Source organism: Fundulus heteroclitus, chromosome 3 (genome assembly GCF_011125445.2).
Source record: "Fundulus heteroclitus isolate FHET01 chromosome 3, MU-UCD_Fhet_4.1, whole genome shotgun sequence".
Taxonomy (NCBI): Eukaryota; Metazoa; Chordata; class Actinopteri; order Cyprinodontiformes; family Fundulidae; genus Fundulus; species Fundulus heteroclitus.
In genome coordinates this window covers 17,655,913-17,675,347 of record NC_046363.1, presented here as the reverse complement: position 1 = coordinate 17,675,347, position 19,435 = coordinate 17,655,913, and the positions used below count along the sequence as shown (strand labels likewise).

The following is a 19,435-nucleotide window of genomic DNA, read 5'->3' as shown; positions in this document are numbered from 1 at the left end:
GGCCATGAGCTATGAATACTGCTACCCTTCTAGTATCACATATCTAACAACCTCCATTTTCTGTCTGTAATTTCGTCTCATTTAGAATTACCTAATTTACATTTATGTATTTTCAGAGGCAGGATTTGAACATAATGCCTGTTTTTGTTGTTGTTGTTGTGCTGCAGCGTTCTTCTGTGTGACCCACGGGAACAACTAAGACTCTGTTCTTTTTTTCGAGAAACTCAAAAGTGTGGACAAAATTTCAATACAAAAACAATCCACAGCTCAGTTACTTTTAATTGCATATAAATATATTTTTTAAAACTTTAGAAAAAAACAGGGCAAGAAAATGTAAATTTGGTTCCTCCGCTCCTCCAACTCAGGAGGGTAAACGAGTGACCCGACACCTTATGTTGCTGTTTTCAGCTGAGTTCATTCCCCGTTAGAGAGAGAGATGATTTTAAAAGAATACGTATTCATGTATTCAGCTCTGAATAAGTCATACATTGTACAGCTTTTAATGGGAACGTGGGTTGGTGTGTGTTGCTTCATGGATTTGTGCGCGTTCGCTTGCATAGTTAATTACTGCGATTGATTTTGTCGATTAGCTGACAGCCTGGATCAATACTTTGCTTCAGGATATGTCAAAACAGATTATGTGCTAAAGTGCACCTTTACACAAATAATACAGAGTGTGTGTTTACGTGTGTTTATGTGTGCGCCTGTTGCATTAGTATTACTGAGAGTGTTGGGCAGTAGTTTTCTTTCTAATGACCAAGGGGAGAGGCCAATGACGGGAAATCATTTATTCATAAACAAAAGAGGTGATGAGATGGGACAACCTGTTTTGAATTTGAAGACTGTTAAATTATCTAAAGCCCAGCTGCTGTCACCTTCTCCTCCGCCGCCGCTGATCGTAATCCAGCCTGTCACGGTCGTCAGCAACCTCACAAAAGAGCGCGTTGAGTTAAAGGTGAGGTGCCGTGGCCATCTACTGAGAGAGAGTATTGATGATTCTAGTCTGCTCTCCCCGAAAATGAACCAAATTAACCGACGAGGGCGGCAGGATGAATGAAGGCTGGTAAAGCCAGTCGAGAGCAGGTGAAGGACTATAAACGGCGTGACCGGTTTAGAGTAGCGTCTCCTTCACCGTATCCAGGTCACTCTACATCCAGACTGTGCGCATAAGCTAAATCACACTGAAGGTACAAACGGGGGGGGGGGGGGCGGGCAGGCTGAAGCAGCAGCTGTGTGACAAGCATGAAATGGCCTACAAGCTTAAAACATAGCCGTGCTTCATAAACCCAGAGATTGTCCAGGAACTTCAGGTAGTGTTCTCCCAGCTTTTTTTTTTTTTTTTTTTTTTTTTTTTTTTTTTTACATTCTTTCTTTTTCTGTGTGTTTTTTTTTTTTTTTTTTTTTTTTTTTTTTCTTTTGCCACTAGTGGCTAATTTTTTTTCAAGGTAGGCTGACGGGAAAGGGGGTTTAAGAGAGAGGGGAGGACGTGCAGCAAAAGGACCTCAGGCTGGAATCGCACCTGGGTCAGCCGCGTCAAGGACACGGGTCGCGCTCTTTACCCTCAGCTTTTTGCTTTTTTTTTTTTTTTTCACCACCAAACAAACATACAGAACAAACAATATAAACACTTCTAAAAATATGTGCTTGGACAAACTTATGTGGAAAACATATTGTTGAATTGTTTTGTTTAGCCTGATGGTGAAAACGCTTGTCCCTGCCGTATATGGAAAACTACATCGCGGGAGGAAAAAAAGCTGCTTTCCTAGCTCAGGGAGACATTTGGAGGAGGTTGTGTTTTTATTACTTACTACAAAAAAAAATAGCTTTTTTTTGTTTGCTTGTTTGTTTAGTGGGAAGTTGGACAGAACATTTTGTTCTTGAGTTTGTTGAAAAATTAAAACCTTTTTTGTGAAAATACATAAACCAGTTGGTACTGAATTTGTCAAATCTCCTGATGCCAAAGAAGCAACCCTCTACCTCCGACGTCGACGCTTGTTTTAGCTCAGAGATGTACCATAGATCCATGTTAGCCAAACAATAATGCTTAGAGCATACATGTAGGCTTAAAAACAGGTTTGTCCTGTTATCCACTTTTCTGCATCAATTGTCAACTGCTAATGGAAACCCAAAATTTAAATATTACATAAAACCAAAGAGCAAAAGGATTTTATTACAAAAATGTCAGCCTACTGAAAAGTAGCTCCATATACTGTACATCATATCCAGTCAACACTTGGTCAGGGCTCCTTCTGCTTGTCTTACTGCGTTATTGCAGCATGAAGTGGAGGCGGTCAGCCCGTGTCTCTGCTGATGGGTTCAGGGAGCCGAGGTTTCTTTAACTCCAGCCTTCATCTTGCCTGTGTTGTTGTCTATTGTCCCTCATCTTCATGTTGGAAATGTTCCGTAGATTCTCTATGGCAGCGGTTCCCAAACTTTTTTAGCCTTCTGTGTTCCCACCGGGCCGACGCACCCCCAATCTTCTAAAAAATAGAAATATGCAACAAGCTTTTTTATAGCCATTTTAAAGGCGGCACGTTTAGTCATGATCAAATGACCGAAACACGCATAGCAAAAAAGAAAATTGCAGTTACAACAACATCATAACAAAGGTTATAGAAATAAAATTTGAATTAAATTGCAATAAAGTTACACAACAGAATCCTGAGGATTTTCGGGCGCATCGGTGGCTCAGCCTGGAGCCAGAAAAGGAAAGAGACGCTCAGATCGGTCAAACCTCCACAGACAACCTGAAACGTCTCGGATTCAGAGACCATCCAGGTGGATTCACGGACTGTTCTCTCTTTATTTATTTCATGTACCAGACAACACACCTCAGCTCCCCGCAGCCCCACTGCCAGTTTCCCGGTCTGAATATGTGCTAAAACTGCATCTTTTAAAACGAACTGCACCTGTCTGAATCACAGTGAAAAGTATTACAGCTCTGTGCGTGAGCATAGTCAAGAAACTGCATCTATTTTCCCACCAGCAGCAGCACTTAAGTCTAATACAGATCATTACAATACATTTTTATTTATTAAATTTACATATTTTAAGTTTAATTTTTACAAAGGAAATGATTATTTACACCTGCGACAGACTGGCGACCTGTCCAGGGTGTACCCCGCCTCTCGCCCAGTGAACGCTGGAGATAGGCACCAGCACCCCCTGCGACCCCATGAGGGATAAAGCGGTTCGGAAAATGGATGGATGGATGATTATTTACACATCTTTATGGAGGAAAAAAAAAACACTGTCAGACCGCCATTACATTTTTCACATTACATTTCCATTACATTACATTTCCCTGCTCTAAGGGATTCAGGACAGGCCAGTTTGTTTGCTAATCAAGCCGAGTGATACCATCTGTTTAACCATGGTATCGGTACTTTTGATCCTGGTCAAAAATGAAGCAGCAACTCCATGAAGATTGTGAAGGAAGAGTGAAAACGCACAGGTCCTACATCAGCAGATGACAAAACTCCCCAAATCATCACTGCCTGTGGAAACCTCGCAGTGGACCTCAAGCAACTTGGATTCAGAGTCTCACCTCTTTTCTTACCAACTCTGTGACAGTAATTTTTGGATACAGAATTAACTTGTTTCTGAGAAGAAGACTTTGGAGCGCCGAGCCAAAGTCCAGGCCTTCTTCTCCATGGAGAAGAAGACACTTGAGTCGTTATCTCTGGTTCAGCGATTACGTAACACAAGGGGTCCGTTCTTCGTACGTTGCTTAAAACATCCAAGATCAAATGAGACATCCAAGATGATTTCATCCGGCTAATTCTGATCCGGCTAATTGGGTTCTTCCAACACACCTGTTGTTTACGATTAGTATGACTGGATTGAGTTATCTGAGACAACTGCGCGTTCGTGCGTTTGTTTAAAAGGGGAAATGTATCGATAGTAGAAACATTGATCAGCAACGCTGCTATTGGCTGTTCAGCATGGCCAAAGAACGCCCACAGTTTTTTTCCCAGCAGAACAAAAGCTTTTAATGGAAGGTTATGCCAAATTTGAGTCATTAATTAAAACACCTAAAAATCTGTTAAAGCCAGGAGAGAGGGCTGGCAAAAAGCAGCAGACAAATTAATGTGTAAATACTGTCCATGGTAGATGTTTATATCACTTTCTACAGTATTAATTTTTGCATTTTAATAATTTGATATTAACTTTGTTCTTTTATGTCAGAGCCTCCACGGGACCCACTAGTACATTGGGGACAAGTAAAAGTGAAATACAAGAATATTCTACAAAATGGTAGCCTTTAATTATTATACTGTATTTCAAAAAGGCACTTGTTATGTCAAGAGATCCAAATTTCAGTGTCATTCCTTAGATACGGGAAGTAAAGGACACGTGCAAACTGGGAATTTTAACAAAAAAAAAAACAATCTTTATCCATAAAAAATGAAAATCTTCCTTTTCCAAGTCATCCACAGTTTACACGGTAAAACTGTATTGCTCCGTGTCTAGATAATCCATTCATAGTTTTTTTAATACAATATACGGCTCGACAGGAAGCAAGCCTTTCAAAGTAAACTAAACTTCACAATAAAATGGCCCGAACAAATCTTCTTACTGAATAGGATAAAAATAAAAAGCAAACCACCATACAAATAACTTAAAATTTTAGATTTATGGCTCCAATACCACTTTTTCCTCTTTAAAAGCCACTGTTAAATGATGTGTTTGTCTGTTTATAACAGCCACCAAGAAAAATCTCTACACTGTCGCGCTGCTCTAAAGGATCCTGTCTATTGCGCAATACGCGATTAATTCGAGAAAAAAACCTGCAAATTATTCTTGCACCTTCCGCAACAGGTTGCAGTCGTAAAAATGGACATGGCTACGGCAGACTTCCCTATCTCCTCCGCTTATACAGCCGTGATCTAATCTTGTTTACATGAAATAAGCCTGCTCTGGAGCAGGTTTAAGCTGGCGCACATGTTGCTATGACAACAAGTGCAGGAAGTCTTTCGAAGAACCAAACGATCCAAGATCATGCCAAATCGTCAACAATGAAATCCTGCTAACTGAGTTAGCGACGTACGAAGAACGGACCCCTGGAATCAGCAGTCGTAGCCAGAGTCCCAGATATGTCTGTATGTGATGCCTCTGGAAGCTCTGACTCCAGCTGCAGTTCACACCTGGAGAATCTCTCCCCAAACTCCTAAATGTCATTTCTTTATTGTCATGTCAAGGCTGCATTTAACCCCTATTGCTCATGCACCTTTTTTTCCCCAGCACACTTCTTTCTTTCATAACACATTTCTGTATTAAAAACGTTTGTGTTGGTCCTCTGTTTTTTAGTTTAACGTATGTTATTAAAAAGGGACAAGGCACATTAATGATATGTCTATCATGGAAATGTGCCCGATTTGGCTATAAAGGCTAGTTGTCATCAAAGTGATCCCCAGCAGATGTAATTGCAGGCCTACTGAACTCATTAACTATTCAAAATTTAGCATATATTTAACATATAAGTAATGGATGAGTTTATATAATATTTTTGTTTGTTGTTGTCTTTATTCTTCCTCTATGTCATTATTGTTGTTATTATTATTATTCAAATGAACAGCAATGTCTCTTTGACCAAACTGTTGAAGGGGACAGATAAGGGCAACGGTATAATCATGCAACTTAGCATTCAGTCACACACACACTCACTGCAGCAGACAGATGACTGCTGAAAGAAAAAGGCATTACTTACACAAGGATGCGATGAAAGAGTGCAAAAGAGGCATTAATTCAGGAGAGGAGGGCAGAGAAGGAGGGGTACAATAAAAAGTGAGAATGGATGAGGGGTAGAGGAGAGTTTAAACCCGAAGACAAGAGGAAAAAAAATGTGATAAAAGGAAGAAGTGCTCCATAAGAGCATGGGGGGAGCTAAAAAAGAGTGGAGAGGTGGAAAGAAGCCAGGGTGGATTTCTTTTAAGCTGTCTCTGTGAACAGAGCAGTTTGTGTATAAACGAGACGCACGCTGTTGTTGAGTAAGCAAGCCCAGGCGTTCTCCCGCAGGTACAGTACAGGATAGCTATCTGGTGGTGACAGAGCAGGCATTTGTCATCCATAAATCCCGAGTATTAGCAGAGCTCCCGCAGCCTGAGTGCTCAGCGGAGTCAGTACCGGGCTTATCTGGGGAGACAAGAAGAGGGTAACCAGGGACTTAAAGCAAGGAAGGGGAAAAAAATTAAGTGGAAATGTTGGCGAGAAGATAAAAGAAGAAGGGAAATCAAAGTGTGACTGATACGAGACGAGGTTGCGGAGGAAACTACTGTAGGAAAGAAGAGTTGGAGGAGAAAGGGATAAGAGATGGAAATGAGAAAGAAGGTGATGCTAAGCAATGGCAAAGTGGAGACGCAGACCAAGCTCAAAGAAAAAAAAAAACACGAGTTAGGCCAAAAAAAATGACATTAAATGAAAGTTGAACAGTGAGAGTGGAAGGGGCAGTGAAGGAGAAGTGGAAGTAAAGTATGGCAGAGAGGATGATTGGAAAATAGCAACATAAGTCAGCGAGTGAGCTAAATGGGGAAATGAGGAGCCTCTCCATCGCAGCTGAATTGGGGACAATTGAGGGGGTGGGACAGCTAGTAAACATTTACTCATCAGTCAGGATCCCCTGTGAACTCTCACTGCTCTTAATCCTGACAGGAATCATCCCATCTCAGACTGGGAGTTTCAAGCTGTGCTTGCATCACTTTAACCCAGATAATTCCAGTTCTTACTGCGCCTCCAGCTCAAAGACATCTTTAGTCCACGCAGTGAACAAGAGATAACGCAAGCTCAAATTTAAAAGACCCTGTAAGGCTCAAAAAGGAGAGAGCCTGTTAAATGCAACAAAAAAAAAAAAGAGATCCATCAGGACATAAGGAATGTACATTACAGGAATGTACAGGAAAGACTTTGCATTCATTTCACAGTTTACCAAGCTCTAAAATATCGTTCTGATGGTTAATGTAAATTTTCTTTTTTAATCAGTTCTTTAGCCTTATCTAAGGGTTCATAGTTATGTTGTGGTTTTATAATGCTTTTTTTAAATCATTCACTATTTTTCTTGGTTTGCTCCAATTAGTCTTGTAGCTGCCTCCCTGGCTTACAGAGGAGGATTAGTGGTTCACCAAGATAACTTCAGGTTTAGTTTTACACAAAGCTGGTTCACTTCTTACCTTGCTCTGTCCTTTTTATAGTAACTCATTTTGGAAAATCGTACCTGGCCCAGAGCAGGTTAGGCTTCCAGGTTATCGAGACCGTAAACGTGCTGCCATGGTTTTCAACAATAAAAACCGCAAGTGATGATTCTGCCACAGCATTTCTACTTTATAACTTGTAAAGTGTCTCTAAACCTTAATGAAAGGGGTATCTCTAACAAACTTGATTAATTTCACCAACAGACGGCCGCGTTAACTCACCTATGGAGCAGAACACATGCTACAACGTCGCTTGGCAGCCCTCGCTTCATTTTAATTAATATTTCCACAGAGATTGGCTGATTTTACGTCTGTGTGTTTAACACTGATATTTAACATTGGGCTTAAATGTTGGTTAAAAAAGATAAATACTCTTGTCAAATAAGTTGAACTTAATGAAAAATTTGAAGTCTAGAGGAGTTTAAATTAAGAGGTGACTGAAATGAGAAAGTATTCAGTGTTTAGCACACATCCATAACCAAATTTCACTCTTGGTTTAGATTAGATCCAAAATCTACTTCCTTCACAACATGACACTTTCTGGGGTAAATTCCTACCTGCTCTGTCTGATTTAATCCTGGTCTATGCTTCGAAACACAGTAGGGAGAAACACTACGGTCTACTACAGTCAAGCAGATTAAAAATTAAGTTGGTTAAGTCGGGTAATAGGAATATTAGCAGAAACAACACATAAATGCTGATGTTTAGTCTGCAAATGAGCGAAATCCAGCCTAATTTGTTGCAACTCTTACCACTAGATGGCAGCAACGCTCTTCCAATATAACTCTTGATATGTCGATAACATGCATCAACAGGCATACACTACCCAGCTTAGCAGTGTGGTGTTTTGAGAACAATAAATTGTGCACATTGTGTGTGTATGTATGTATTATTTCTTCTTTTTAGTGATTGGCCCTCTTATTCCCCTTGTTTTACATAAATATTTATTATTCCCGTAGTCATGGATTGACAAACCAAGTTATAAATCAGAATCGGCTTAATTGGCCAAGTTTGTGTGCTGAACCAAAGTCTATGATTTTGATGTCACAAGCTCACAGCATACAGGTGTTAAGTGTAAATATATAAACTTTAGAAGAAAGTGTATGTGTCTTTTAAAACAACACCTTTTTAGATTTCTGAAATGATCCCCAGGGCAACATTGGAAGTTGACTATGACACTGAGCCCACGTGGGGTAAGACACAAGTTCTTCAACATCTTTTCTTTTTGCTGACGTGTCTAAGCTAAAACTTTTAGTTACCACAAGAAGAAATTACATTTACAGAAACTGTCGTGTGGGGGTTGGGATAAGGGACAGTAGAAGGAGGGGCTCGGGGGGGACAGCATTCATGTAAGGACCGCCACCTGGATATACTGAACCTGCTTGGAGATGCACTTATCCCTCTGTGATTTCTGCACTCTCATGTCAGGTGGCACAGTGTTTCCATCACTGCTCTCTCTTTCCGTTTATGTTTTGCTCCCAGTTTTAGCTTGTGGTTTAATTTCTCTGAAAATGTGTCCTTTGAATACCTGCATTGTCTATTGCTAACATGTAAAAAATGCGCTGTTACCTTCACCTTCATTATCCTTCTTACAGCCTTTGGGCCTTCCCTTTAACCACCACTCATCCAAACCATGCCAAACCAAGTGAAGCTTTACTGAAATGCTGTAGTGGCTGGTAAGACTTAAGACTGTTTCATATTAGACACAATATCAAATCGTCCTACGCAAGGACTGGATATTGTACAGCACAGAGAGACGCTATTGAATGCCTTACAGAAAAAAATATTGGCACTTACATCTAGAGAGGAAATGTGGAATATGGAGCTCTTGGATGATATTTACGGCTGTACGGTGGTAAACAAGGACAGACAAGCCAGATATTTGAAGGGTACTCAGAGACCCTCATGTTCTATTAGCGTCCCGACTTTATTTCCAAAAGTCATTCATCAAAATGTAATGTTTATAAAATCGTCGCCCTTCTCATAGATCTTGACATTCAGACATATAGTGGGCTCACTTTATTTTTCACATAGGTTTGCTACATAATTCAGTAGGTGTATATCATCATTGACATGCAAAGCAAAGGTAGAGGCACTCAAGGCAATTTTCACCCAATTATGAAGGTCCTACCTACTCACTTCACCTACCATCAAACAGACTAAGTAACACCAAGGTAGTAATCTTGTGAGCTCTATCAGGCACTTAAAATTATTCATAGATTTTTATTGTGTGGTATAATTATACCTTTTCAGTCCATGCCTTTAGAATATTGGAAAGGTAGCTCAGTGTCGTCTCTTAAGAAACGCAGTGGGGAAAGTGTCAAATTTAAAGTATCGTATAATGTTTGTGCAAATTACATTAAGGCATGGGAGGGTGTGATCGTTGCTTTTCCTTTCTCTCTCTCTCTCTCTCTCTCTCTCTCTCTCTTTTTGGTTTCCTGAACAAATGTATTTCCATTAAAAGTTAAACAAGCACTAATATTAAGTATTGTCAAACCGGTTATTAAAAAAAATGATACATTTGAGCAAAAATAATAGGATCGGCAAAAAAAACATTCGACACTTTTCAACTCTAAATGCATGTTTTTTTGTGTGTGTGTGCGTGTGTAGGGGTTGTAGAGTTATTGCAGATCTGTTGTCAACTGCTTTGCCGTTTTCTTCAATTAGCATAAAGTAGATCAGAAATGTACATATAGACGCCCACACAAATTTTTACACACAGTTGCTTTTCTGTGTGTATTTAATGCCTTATAGCAGAAACAGTAAAGGTATCTCTGTAATAAGTTACAGTCTATTTGCCCCCTATATATTTTTTTTAGCCCTAACAAGTTAAAAAAACAAATTAGTGTTTTTGTGTGGTCAAGAGAGAAGTATTTTAACATGGATAAAAGTTTAACTGTGTCTATTGTAGTCACTAATGGACACAACGAGAATTTTATTCCTAAATGTCAAGTACACCGTACACTGATGACACAACCTGCATATAAGGTATGATGTGGTAAAAAGCTGGATTTGTATTTATAAAAGAAAACAGACCAAATCCATCATGACTCATACTAGAAATGTCAACCCGGACGGCTTATGGACCCCGTGAACCCCGAGTGTGACGTCATGTTGTTATTTTATTAGTTGAGTGCTGAATGGAGGACCCATATGCAGTTGGCAAGCTGGGTGCACAAATAAATTTATTTAATCATGAGAACTGAAAAAATTAAAAACAAAGCCTACAATCCAAAATATGAAAAAATTATACAAGCCAGAGAAAGAGAGAGAGAGAGAGAAAGAGACCGAGGTTTCTTCTTCCACGTCTAAACTCAATTAGCAACTCCCTGCCATTCAAAATCCTTAGCTGCTTCAGTTACCATAACATTAGCAAAATATTTGTTTTCTAGATGTTCTTTTAAAAACAAATCTAACTTTTAATGGAGATGAAACAAAAAATTTGACCAATTTTGTCCATTTGCCCCGACTGAGCGCACAGAAGTTTTGAAATGAAGTAATTTCAAGGTCCAGCTATCCATTACGGAAGTACAGAAAATCCAGCATTAACGCTCCACCGTCTCTTTCACACATGGCCAGTCTTGGCTCCAGAAACCCAGGATATTAGCAGCCGACTGCAGAATTTGAGGCTCAGAAACGAGAACCTAAAATCAATGTGGTCATCAAGGAGTCTGTGGAAGTTGTGGACTGGGGACACAATGGGGGCTCACAGGCAGAAGTGTGATCAGGGCAAACTTTCCCTTTCTAAGCATGTCTCTGCAGATGTGTTTTATCGTTTATGAATTAATTTGACAGAAAAGCTAGACTCGCTTAGGATATACAGTATAGATAACATATTCGTTCATAAAATCCATAGCAAACTTACGTGTTTTGCATAAACTTTATCAAATAAAGCAAAATAGAGTACCTTCATAGAGTATCCACATCCTTTTAACTTCTCTAGGTATTGTGGAATTACTCCAAGGTTTGTGGAACCACAAACCTTGGAGTAATTCCTTTGGCTTTTGTCTGATAGACCAACACACATTAGTGAAGTGGAAGGAAACAGGTGTGTGTGTGTGTGTGTGTGTGTGTGTGTGTGTGTGTGTGTGTGTGTGTGTGTGTGTGTGTGTGTGTGTGTGTGTGTGTGTGTGTGTGTGTGTGTGTGTGTCTGAAGCTACCTTCGTCTGCAATTACAGCTGCAACGTGTTCCAGGTTATGTTTATGCCATGCACAGCTGGAAACTGAACTATTGTGTTATTCTAGGCAAAATAGTTCAAGCTCAACCCAACAGGATGGAGTCTGTGTCTGTAAACGGTGATGTTCAAGTCTTGCCAAAGGTTCTTTATATGATTTAAGTGTGCACTTTGACTCGCTATTCTAGCACACGTACATCCTTCGATCAAAACTATTCCTTTGGCTTAAAGTTGAATCTCGACCCCCATCTCAAGTCTTTTGCCGCTTCCCACAGTATATTTTTTTTTTTCCAGAACTGCAACATCTTTAGCTTTATCTGTATTCTTAAAAAATGTGGGCAGCTTCCCTGTCCCCTAAGAAAAGTATTCCCACAGTTTGATGCGGCCATCGCCATGCTTTGACATGGGAGGGTGTCTTTGTGGAGTTGTGAGATTTCAATTTCCAGTGTCAGTCAAAAAGTTAAGCTTTAGTCTCATCTGGCCGGAGCCCCTTCCTCCACATGTTTGCTGTGTCCCCTGCATGGCATGTGGGATGCTGCAAACTGGACCTCTTGTGGTTTTTGTCTTTCTTTGTGCTACTCTGCCGTAATGGCCAGATTTTGTTTTGAGCGCTTGACTCCACGGTTGTTCAACAGATTCTTCTCTGCACATCTCTGCGGCTCCTTCAAAGTTACTATTTGGCTTATTTTTTTATTTTTTTATGTTGTCCATGTTGGATCTGTCTGCTTAGGTGAATGGCCATAGATATGTAGCTGTGCGATATCCTTTCCACTATAGTATGATGGATTGAATTACTGACTCTTCAAATTTATACTCATAAAAGATGTAATCCATCTTTTCAATCCATTTCCCGGTTTTGTGTTTATCGCAAATCCTAATAAACTACATTAAACTTTGTGATAAAGTTCCCGGGGGGGTAGGAATACTTTTGTGAGATCTCATTTGTCCATTATGAGCTGCTGTAATGACTGTATACTCCCAAGCTGGAATTCATTCCCATTTCTTCCCTCCTTTCTATTTATTTCTTTGTTGAGTCTTTCAGTGACGTATTATGGCATCTTGAGTTTCAGATCCCTGCTAAAAAATGTTTTAACACATGAAACACATGTTTAATGATTGGTCTAATGATTGGTGGACACTTTTTCATGAACAATGATCCCTTTAATCGGGCACAATTCGTCTCCAGCACTGTTGTTTTCCTCCCTTCGTCTGGTTTAAGTGTGGCCTTGCTCTTCAGTTTCAGCTCCGAGGAGGCTGCGTTTCAAAGTGCACAGTTCCAGTAGACTCCTTGTTTCGTGGCGGGAGCCCAAAGGAGATGTCGACAGCTATTTATTTCTCTACAACAGCTTACCAGGTAGGATCCTCTACACACACTAGCGGAACACACACAGAGACAGACAAAACACCACGTCAAAGAGAAGTGGAAGCCTGAGGAAAGAATTAGGAGCTGGATTTTCTATTTGCCAAGAAGGATTATGTAATTTACATCTTATCAAAACTCCTTTGAAAGAATTTCACTTCTGGGAGATGTGCTGACCTCAAAGTTTGTTCTGCACGTTTGCCAATTTATGGAGTGTACGAAGGAGTGTTTTGGATGAATATTAGACCTGTCAGCAGATTTTTAAAAGTGGGACTAATGGATAGATGGGATAGCAGCAGGGCGCCTTACTAACTCATGTTGGAGGTCAGGCTGGGATAGCGGAGAGACGGCCACAGCCACAGTTGTGAATCATGTCCGGCTTTGTTTTGCATCCCTCTCAAGCTGATCGATGCGCAGTTGCAGAGCATTCACAGTCTTGTAGTAATCATCCTAATCATTGCTGACAGGAGCCTCATCCTGCAGTCGCAGCGCCCCGACAGTCGGGCATTTCACTGCTGCTGCAATACGGTCTGCATCTGGTCATAAAGCTGGGCTTACTGTTACCCACAGTTCTTCCACAATCCATGTTGAAGTGAATATGCACTTCTGAATAAGGCCTCTTACATAAAACCTGGTTCTTGCAAAGGACTTTTTTTGTAAGAATTGCCTCATCTGGTGATATCACAGTCGCCTTTACAGCCGAGAACAGAACTAAAGCTTTAAGTTTCTTCCTTCTCAGGGAAAAGAGCAGCTTTATTTGAAAATGCAGTTTCACATGATTATTTCAGCAGAACCTCTGCTGCATTTGTATGGTTTAAAAAGCGTTTTTGATCACCATGAAAAGAACGCACTCCTTTTCCCTCCTTACTGTTTCTGAGTCAGATGAGGTGAACTATGCCGCTTGATCAGAGCGGCTGAGGTAACATCGCTATCGATCACAAAGGATCTAGTTAGTCGCTGACCTTCTCGGTCAAAATAATATTCTTCTTCTATGAAGAAGAAAAAAATGGGTTTCATGAAGAAAGATAAGATCGATTTCACAAGGGAATAAAAATAACTACCTGGGTATTTTTTTTATCTTCTTCCTGTTGTTGTTCAGGTCAGTTTCCCCTAAGATCAGTTCGTCACCGTGGATAATTAAATTCTTGATTGAATTTCTACCTTAGTTGGCTTCATTTTACTATTGGGTTTCTGCATAAAATACAGAAAATGACAAATTCAATGACTTTTAATGACAAACTGCCAAGCTTGAATGTATTGTGAATCTTTAATTCATCCATAACAATCATCCAAACAGGTCCTAATAAATACATAAACTCCCACTGTTATTATGTTAATTCCATGAGCAACTTGCAGTGAAACTACACACTTTTGGAGCCGTCAGCAAAGATGTCTGGATATTTGGTCACTCCTCTTTTGCCAGGGCTTATTTAAACCAGTTGTCAAATAAATAGGAATTAGTGATGGAAGCCTTTGGTAATCTCTTACCTTATTGTCGCGTGGGAAAATCCGGCTTTAAAATCTGAGCCCAAGTTTCCACCGGTAGCTATTTGGTCTGAGGTGAATTTGAGTTTGGAAGCAGTCAGCCTTCTTTCTTCCACCCATTTTAGTCAATGCACCCTTATAACACACCCTTAGCATAATGCTGCCACCACCATGCTGGACAGCTGGTACGGTGTCTTTGGGTCTTAAAACCTGACATTGAAACCTCCGACCTTTTTTATTTATAAAATGTGGCTGAACACCTCAGTCTTTGTCTTTTTTGACCATCAAACCTTCCTCCACAGGAAACTTGGTTGGTCTATGTTCGCAGTTTCTGGTCTGCTTGAATCTGTCGCTTTTGGAGCAGGGTCTGAAAACTCATGATGAAAAAGTAGTTCAGGTTAGACGGTTGAAAATTTTGCATACTAGTCTATGCTTGAATAACTGGCTCCATCCTAGAAAAGACGCCATTTTTAATGAGAGTGGAGAGTTTTTAAATATCGAGCGAGAATCAAACCAGTAAATTGTTGATGGGAACAAAAAGTGTGTGGTTTTATCTGCAACCTGTTAGGGGAAATTAGTCTAAATATTAGTGGGGCTATATCTATATATTTGACCCTGGATTGCATAATTTTGAGAAGGTTCAATCATTGAGACCTCCAATTTGTGTAAATGAAGGTTCTTCTTTTGTATCCGAGCGAAAATGAAACCAGAACTGAACACAAAGCACTTGTCCGCACATTAAACTTTTGTACACTCCCAAATTTTTGAAGAACTAAAATTAAAAGCATATTTACTTTTCCAGCTTTCCAGTAGAAGTGTTCCCAGACCCGCTTTGCCTCCTTTGAGTGTTTACTGAAGCAGTGCAGGGGACTGTGTGTATTTACTGCAGGTAATGACAGCATAGCCCTCTGATTTGTTGGAACATGCTCAGCTTCTAGTTTGCAGCCGATCGGTGAAGCAAACTCAGCATCTGACCTCCAGGCAGCATCCAGAGCAACAAGCTCCCTGGTTTAGTGCGTTATCAGTTCCCTGTAGGTAAGCAGAGGAACAAGAAGGAAAGAGCAGATGCTCACACCCAAATATATGATTAATTTAAGATGATTATCAATGTAAACAAAGTTCCAGTATAGTACTTATTTTATTTAACCTTTATTTAACCAGGATATAGTCCCATTGATGTTAAAAACGTCTTTTTCAAGGGAGTCCTAGCCAAGAGGCAGAAACAAATGGACACAAAATGGTGTCATAAATTAGCTGTATTATTACATATCTGTCAAGGGATTATGTTTACAACAGAGGATTATATCATGACGGTTTGTGGTCTGATTAGTTAAGACATGTAGAAAGGTGAAGTGGTGATATGAAGGTCAGAACAACACAGCAGTGATGTCTGTGGTTGGAGTCTTGGCTGTTCTGAGCTTGTTTTTACATTTTCCATGAGCATCCTCGTATCTGTAGCTACTCCAGTTTTCTCCCACAATTCAGAAACACGCAAGGCTTTGTTTGTGCTTTTTATTTTAATTGCAAGTATGATTTTACACCAATGTTTACCGGTGATAATCTAGTAACCCGTCAAATGTGTGTCCAGAACATCAATAAAGCTTCTAGCAGAAGGAAAGAAAAAACTGAAAACTAAAGACAAAACCAGCATCCTAATAACAGATCTTTCTTTTTCTGTTTTTAGCTGCTTGTATTTAGCATGTAAATGGTCTATGTGAGACGTGCACAAATAAATCCGTATAGAATAACATATTCCAACATTGACCAGGGTTTCGAACGGCTCTTCAGATGAGTTTGCATTTTTATCAGACGGCTTATAATGAAACATGATTTATTGTGTTTATTTGGATGTTTCATTGAGCTGGTCGTCTAAATTTCCCTCCTTTTCTTTCTCTTCTCTCTGTTTCAGGTGGCCAGCAGAAGGAGATCATTGTGTCTAAATCTGATACGCAGGTTTTAATAACAGACTACAATCCGTCTAAGGACTACATTATTAATGTCATCGCTGTGAGAGGCAGAGAGCAGAGCAGACCACTTCGGGGCAGATTTAAAGGTTTGTTTCATACATCGCATTTCTGGCCCATTTAAACAGCTTCTAGTTTACAACTTTTTTTTTTTTTCCCTGTTTGACATTTTTTAATTTTTGGCCTTTCCTATATTTAACCTTGTTTAAATAATTATCTCAAGTAATTTTGTTATCCAATTTCTTAACCTTTTTTCTTTGGTATCACTTTTCTCTCATTGATTTTTTTTTTCCTTCCACTTAAGTTTGTTGTTGTTTTATTTTTAAAAGTCATTTCCTCCTCCCACTCACGCCTCTGGTCTTGTCTTTAACAGTCTTGGACTCCGGCAGAACGATCACTTTGCACAAAAATACGTTTATTCCTCAATCTCAGTGGTGTAAAATCATATTGATTTGAAACAATTAACTTTAACAGAGGTAAACGGTTGAAACCAGATATTTACAAACAGTATAAAAGGAAACCTATCTTTGCTTTGGCCACTGTCTGACTGTAAACCACACCTAATGGCTCCTGTTTTAGGTCAGGTAGGGGGCGAAAATGATTTCCCTTTAATAAACGCCAGAATAGTGAGGTAAATCATCTTTTTTGTCAGCTTTTGAAAGAATTTTTTTGTAATATAAATGATCCTTTAAAAACGTTATTACCGTATTGTATTTAGGGCAAAATAAAGTTTTTGCAACCTTTTTTTTTTTATATCACTGTTCGGCTAAGGTTTTCTATTCTAACCAATTTCAGCTAAAACAGCTGCCAGAGGTGAAGGTGACAGAAGAGATGGGTCTGAGCCCCAGAGACTGACTGATCCAGTTGGACCTCCTGACGGTGCCAATGAGATCTCTGGAGGTAGGACCAAAACACAAACACCGTCTCCATGACGGGAGACTGCATTTAAATGGACTGAACATAAAAATGAGATAAACGACACAAATTGGCCTCCGTGGAAGAAATTCTCCGGTTTGTTGCCTCACACATGTTTTGGAGGTTGGAAAATCTGCCGTCTTCAGCCTCAGTCTAGCAGATCAGTGCGTGTAGTGTCGGTGCAGATCCGGTTGTTTCCAACAACATGCAGAGTTTGTGAGCAACCAGTGATTGATACCTCAAAGGAAACACCCTGACTGGCACACATCAGGGTTTCACCCAACTAGGGGGAACAAAGATGCCAAAACCACATACCTCTCATCGATGAACCCTAGATAGTTGTGATTTCTGGAAACTCTTAGTATTTGACTGGAAGCGACAGAAGCAGGGTGTCTTTCTCTGTTCACTCGTCTGCATGAGTGGAAGCTGCCTTTCCCACAAAGAATTTGGTTTCTTGTTTGAAAGCAAAATGTTCTCTTAAATGGCTTAGGCTGTATTTTCAAAGAGATTTAAAGTGAGATGTCTGATAATTTTACTGAGTGGTCCACCTGCTGACACGTTCCCAGTCAGCAAGAAATTCTTTGGAGTCGTTTTTGCTTCAGTATAAACAATCATTGTTGCAATGCTTTTGGTTAAAAAGTTGAACCCCACTGATGATGCATATAGCAACATGTGAGATATTGTGACAGCTGTTAATGTGTAAAATGCTTGTTTTATTATGCACACTTCAAGTAAAGTAATGTGATTTGCTAAAATACAACAAGAAACTTGTCCAGTGGCGTCTCTGGCATAAGTTAAGTTCAACACAAAAACTCTACAACCATTGGCAGCAATTCATTTTTTTCTGTGATGCGTACAACCTGACTTTGATCAATTTTATTATGATGTAGATTCCAAAAAGTTTTTATCCGACCATAAGGTTTCCTGTGGAAATAAGACGGGCACCTGTCAAGAGATAATAAAACGGTGTAAAATAAGAATTAACATTGAAACTGTTTTATTGACATTTTAACAGAAAATGGCATTCCTTCTCAATAATGAAAGGGAGGGGGAAAAGACTTTAGAGGAATAAAAGCAATTTTCATGTTGGGGCTCTGGCAGGGCCACTCCAAAAGTCAATATTACCTCAAGTAAAGAGAAAGAAAAAGATTGCTTTACACCTAAATCTGTCAGGGGTGCGATTACATTTTGATCTACACTTTAGTTTCAGTGACATTTCAGGAGCAGCTTTGGACTCCAAATGTTTCACAGAATGCGTCGGGGGCAGAATGTTTATCATTTCATCCGCTGCTCATTTAATTACATAATTTAAAGGTGCGTTTAAGGCCCATTTTGAAATCACGTTATGCTGAAACTGAGCAAGGAAGGCACCACCCTTTTTCATTTAGGTAGCAGATCTTTTCTACCATGCTGCTGTCTTAATGAAACAATTACTGGACATTTCTCGAAGGCATAAAATAGAGCCACGAACAGAGAGCGTTGGTGACGAAATGAACTCTTTAAGTGGTGGATAGGAGTGGATAGGAGCAATCAACCATCAAGCATGTCAGCCCCCACCCTGTTCAACACCTCAGTGGTTTTAAGTGTTGGCTGGGCCTCTATAGTGCAGCCCATATTAACTGTACAGAGTATAATTATTGTAAGGAGTATACAGTTATATATTGATTGCACCATATAATTCCTCTGTAATATGCTAAATGTGCATTTCAGAGATGCTGATGGAGCAGACACGTACAATTTATATATACACACTGAGAGAAGCAATGAGCAATTAATTTCCATAAACACATAATAAATTGGCTCTTGGGTGCAAAGCAGGTTGCTAATAAATCAGAACTTTTGTAATGACTGCAGGTTTTTAGAAACTGTTTACTTGTCGTATTATAGCTCATGATCGTTAATCGAGGTACCAAACTATTTAAAAAGTTTTAAATGATGGATTAAGGAGTTATAGTTACCACACCTGTAATCGTGTTACTGTAGTAAAGACACTGAAACATTTGTCATTCTGGGAAGTATGTGGGTCTGTGCTGAATCATCATGGTGATACAGAGGAGCACACAGCAACACAACACAACACAAAACATATAACTCAACTCTGTTAACAATAGAATAGAGATGATAATGTTCTATTTTCAGCTTTTATCGTTTATTTCCTGTGGGTCATTACGGCAGATACAACCATGCCAATAGCCATCATTAATAGGACTTTAGATAATTTGTATATTTAGTTTTAATTATGTTACTTAACTGTAGAGTTATTAAATCATGGCATTAACAAAACATTAGTGAGTAGTTTTGTGCATTAGCTATTTACTTACCCATATCTTACCCATATTTTCTTTCTCT

At 39.5% G+C, this 19,435-nt stretch overlaps 1 protein-coding gene across 2 annotated transcripts in view; it reads left to right on the top strand.

Annotated features, from left to right (window-relative positions):
• col14a1a (collagen, type XIV, alpha 1a) overlaps positions 1-19,435 on the top strand; it is a 201,746-nt gene that overhangs the window by 10,097 nt on the left and 172,214 nt on the right. For both annotated transcript variants that reach the window (XM_036131224.1, XM_036131229.1), the window contains exons 3-5: positions 12,600-12,716; positions 16,117-16,260; positions 16,967-17,071. In XM_036131224.1, coding sequence (XP_035987117.1) covers positions 12,600-12,716; positions 16,117-16,260; positions 16,967-17,071 — 366 coding nt within the window. The remainder of the gene's footprint in view (positions 1-12,599; positions 12,717-16,116; positions 16,261-16,966; positions 17,072-19,435) is intronic.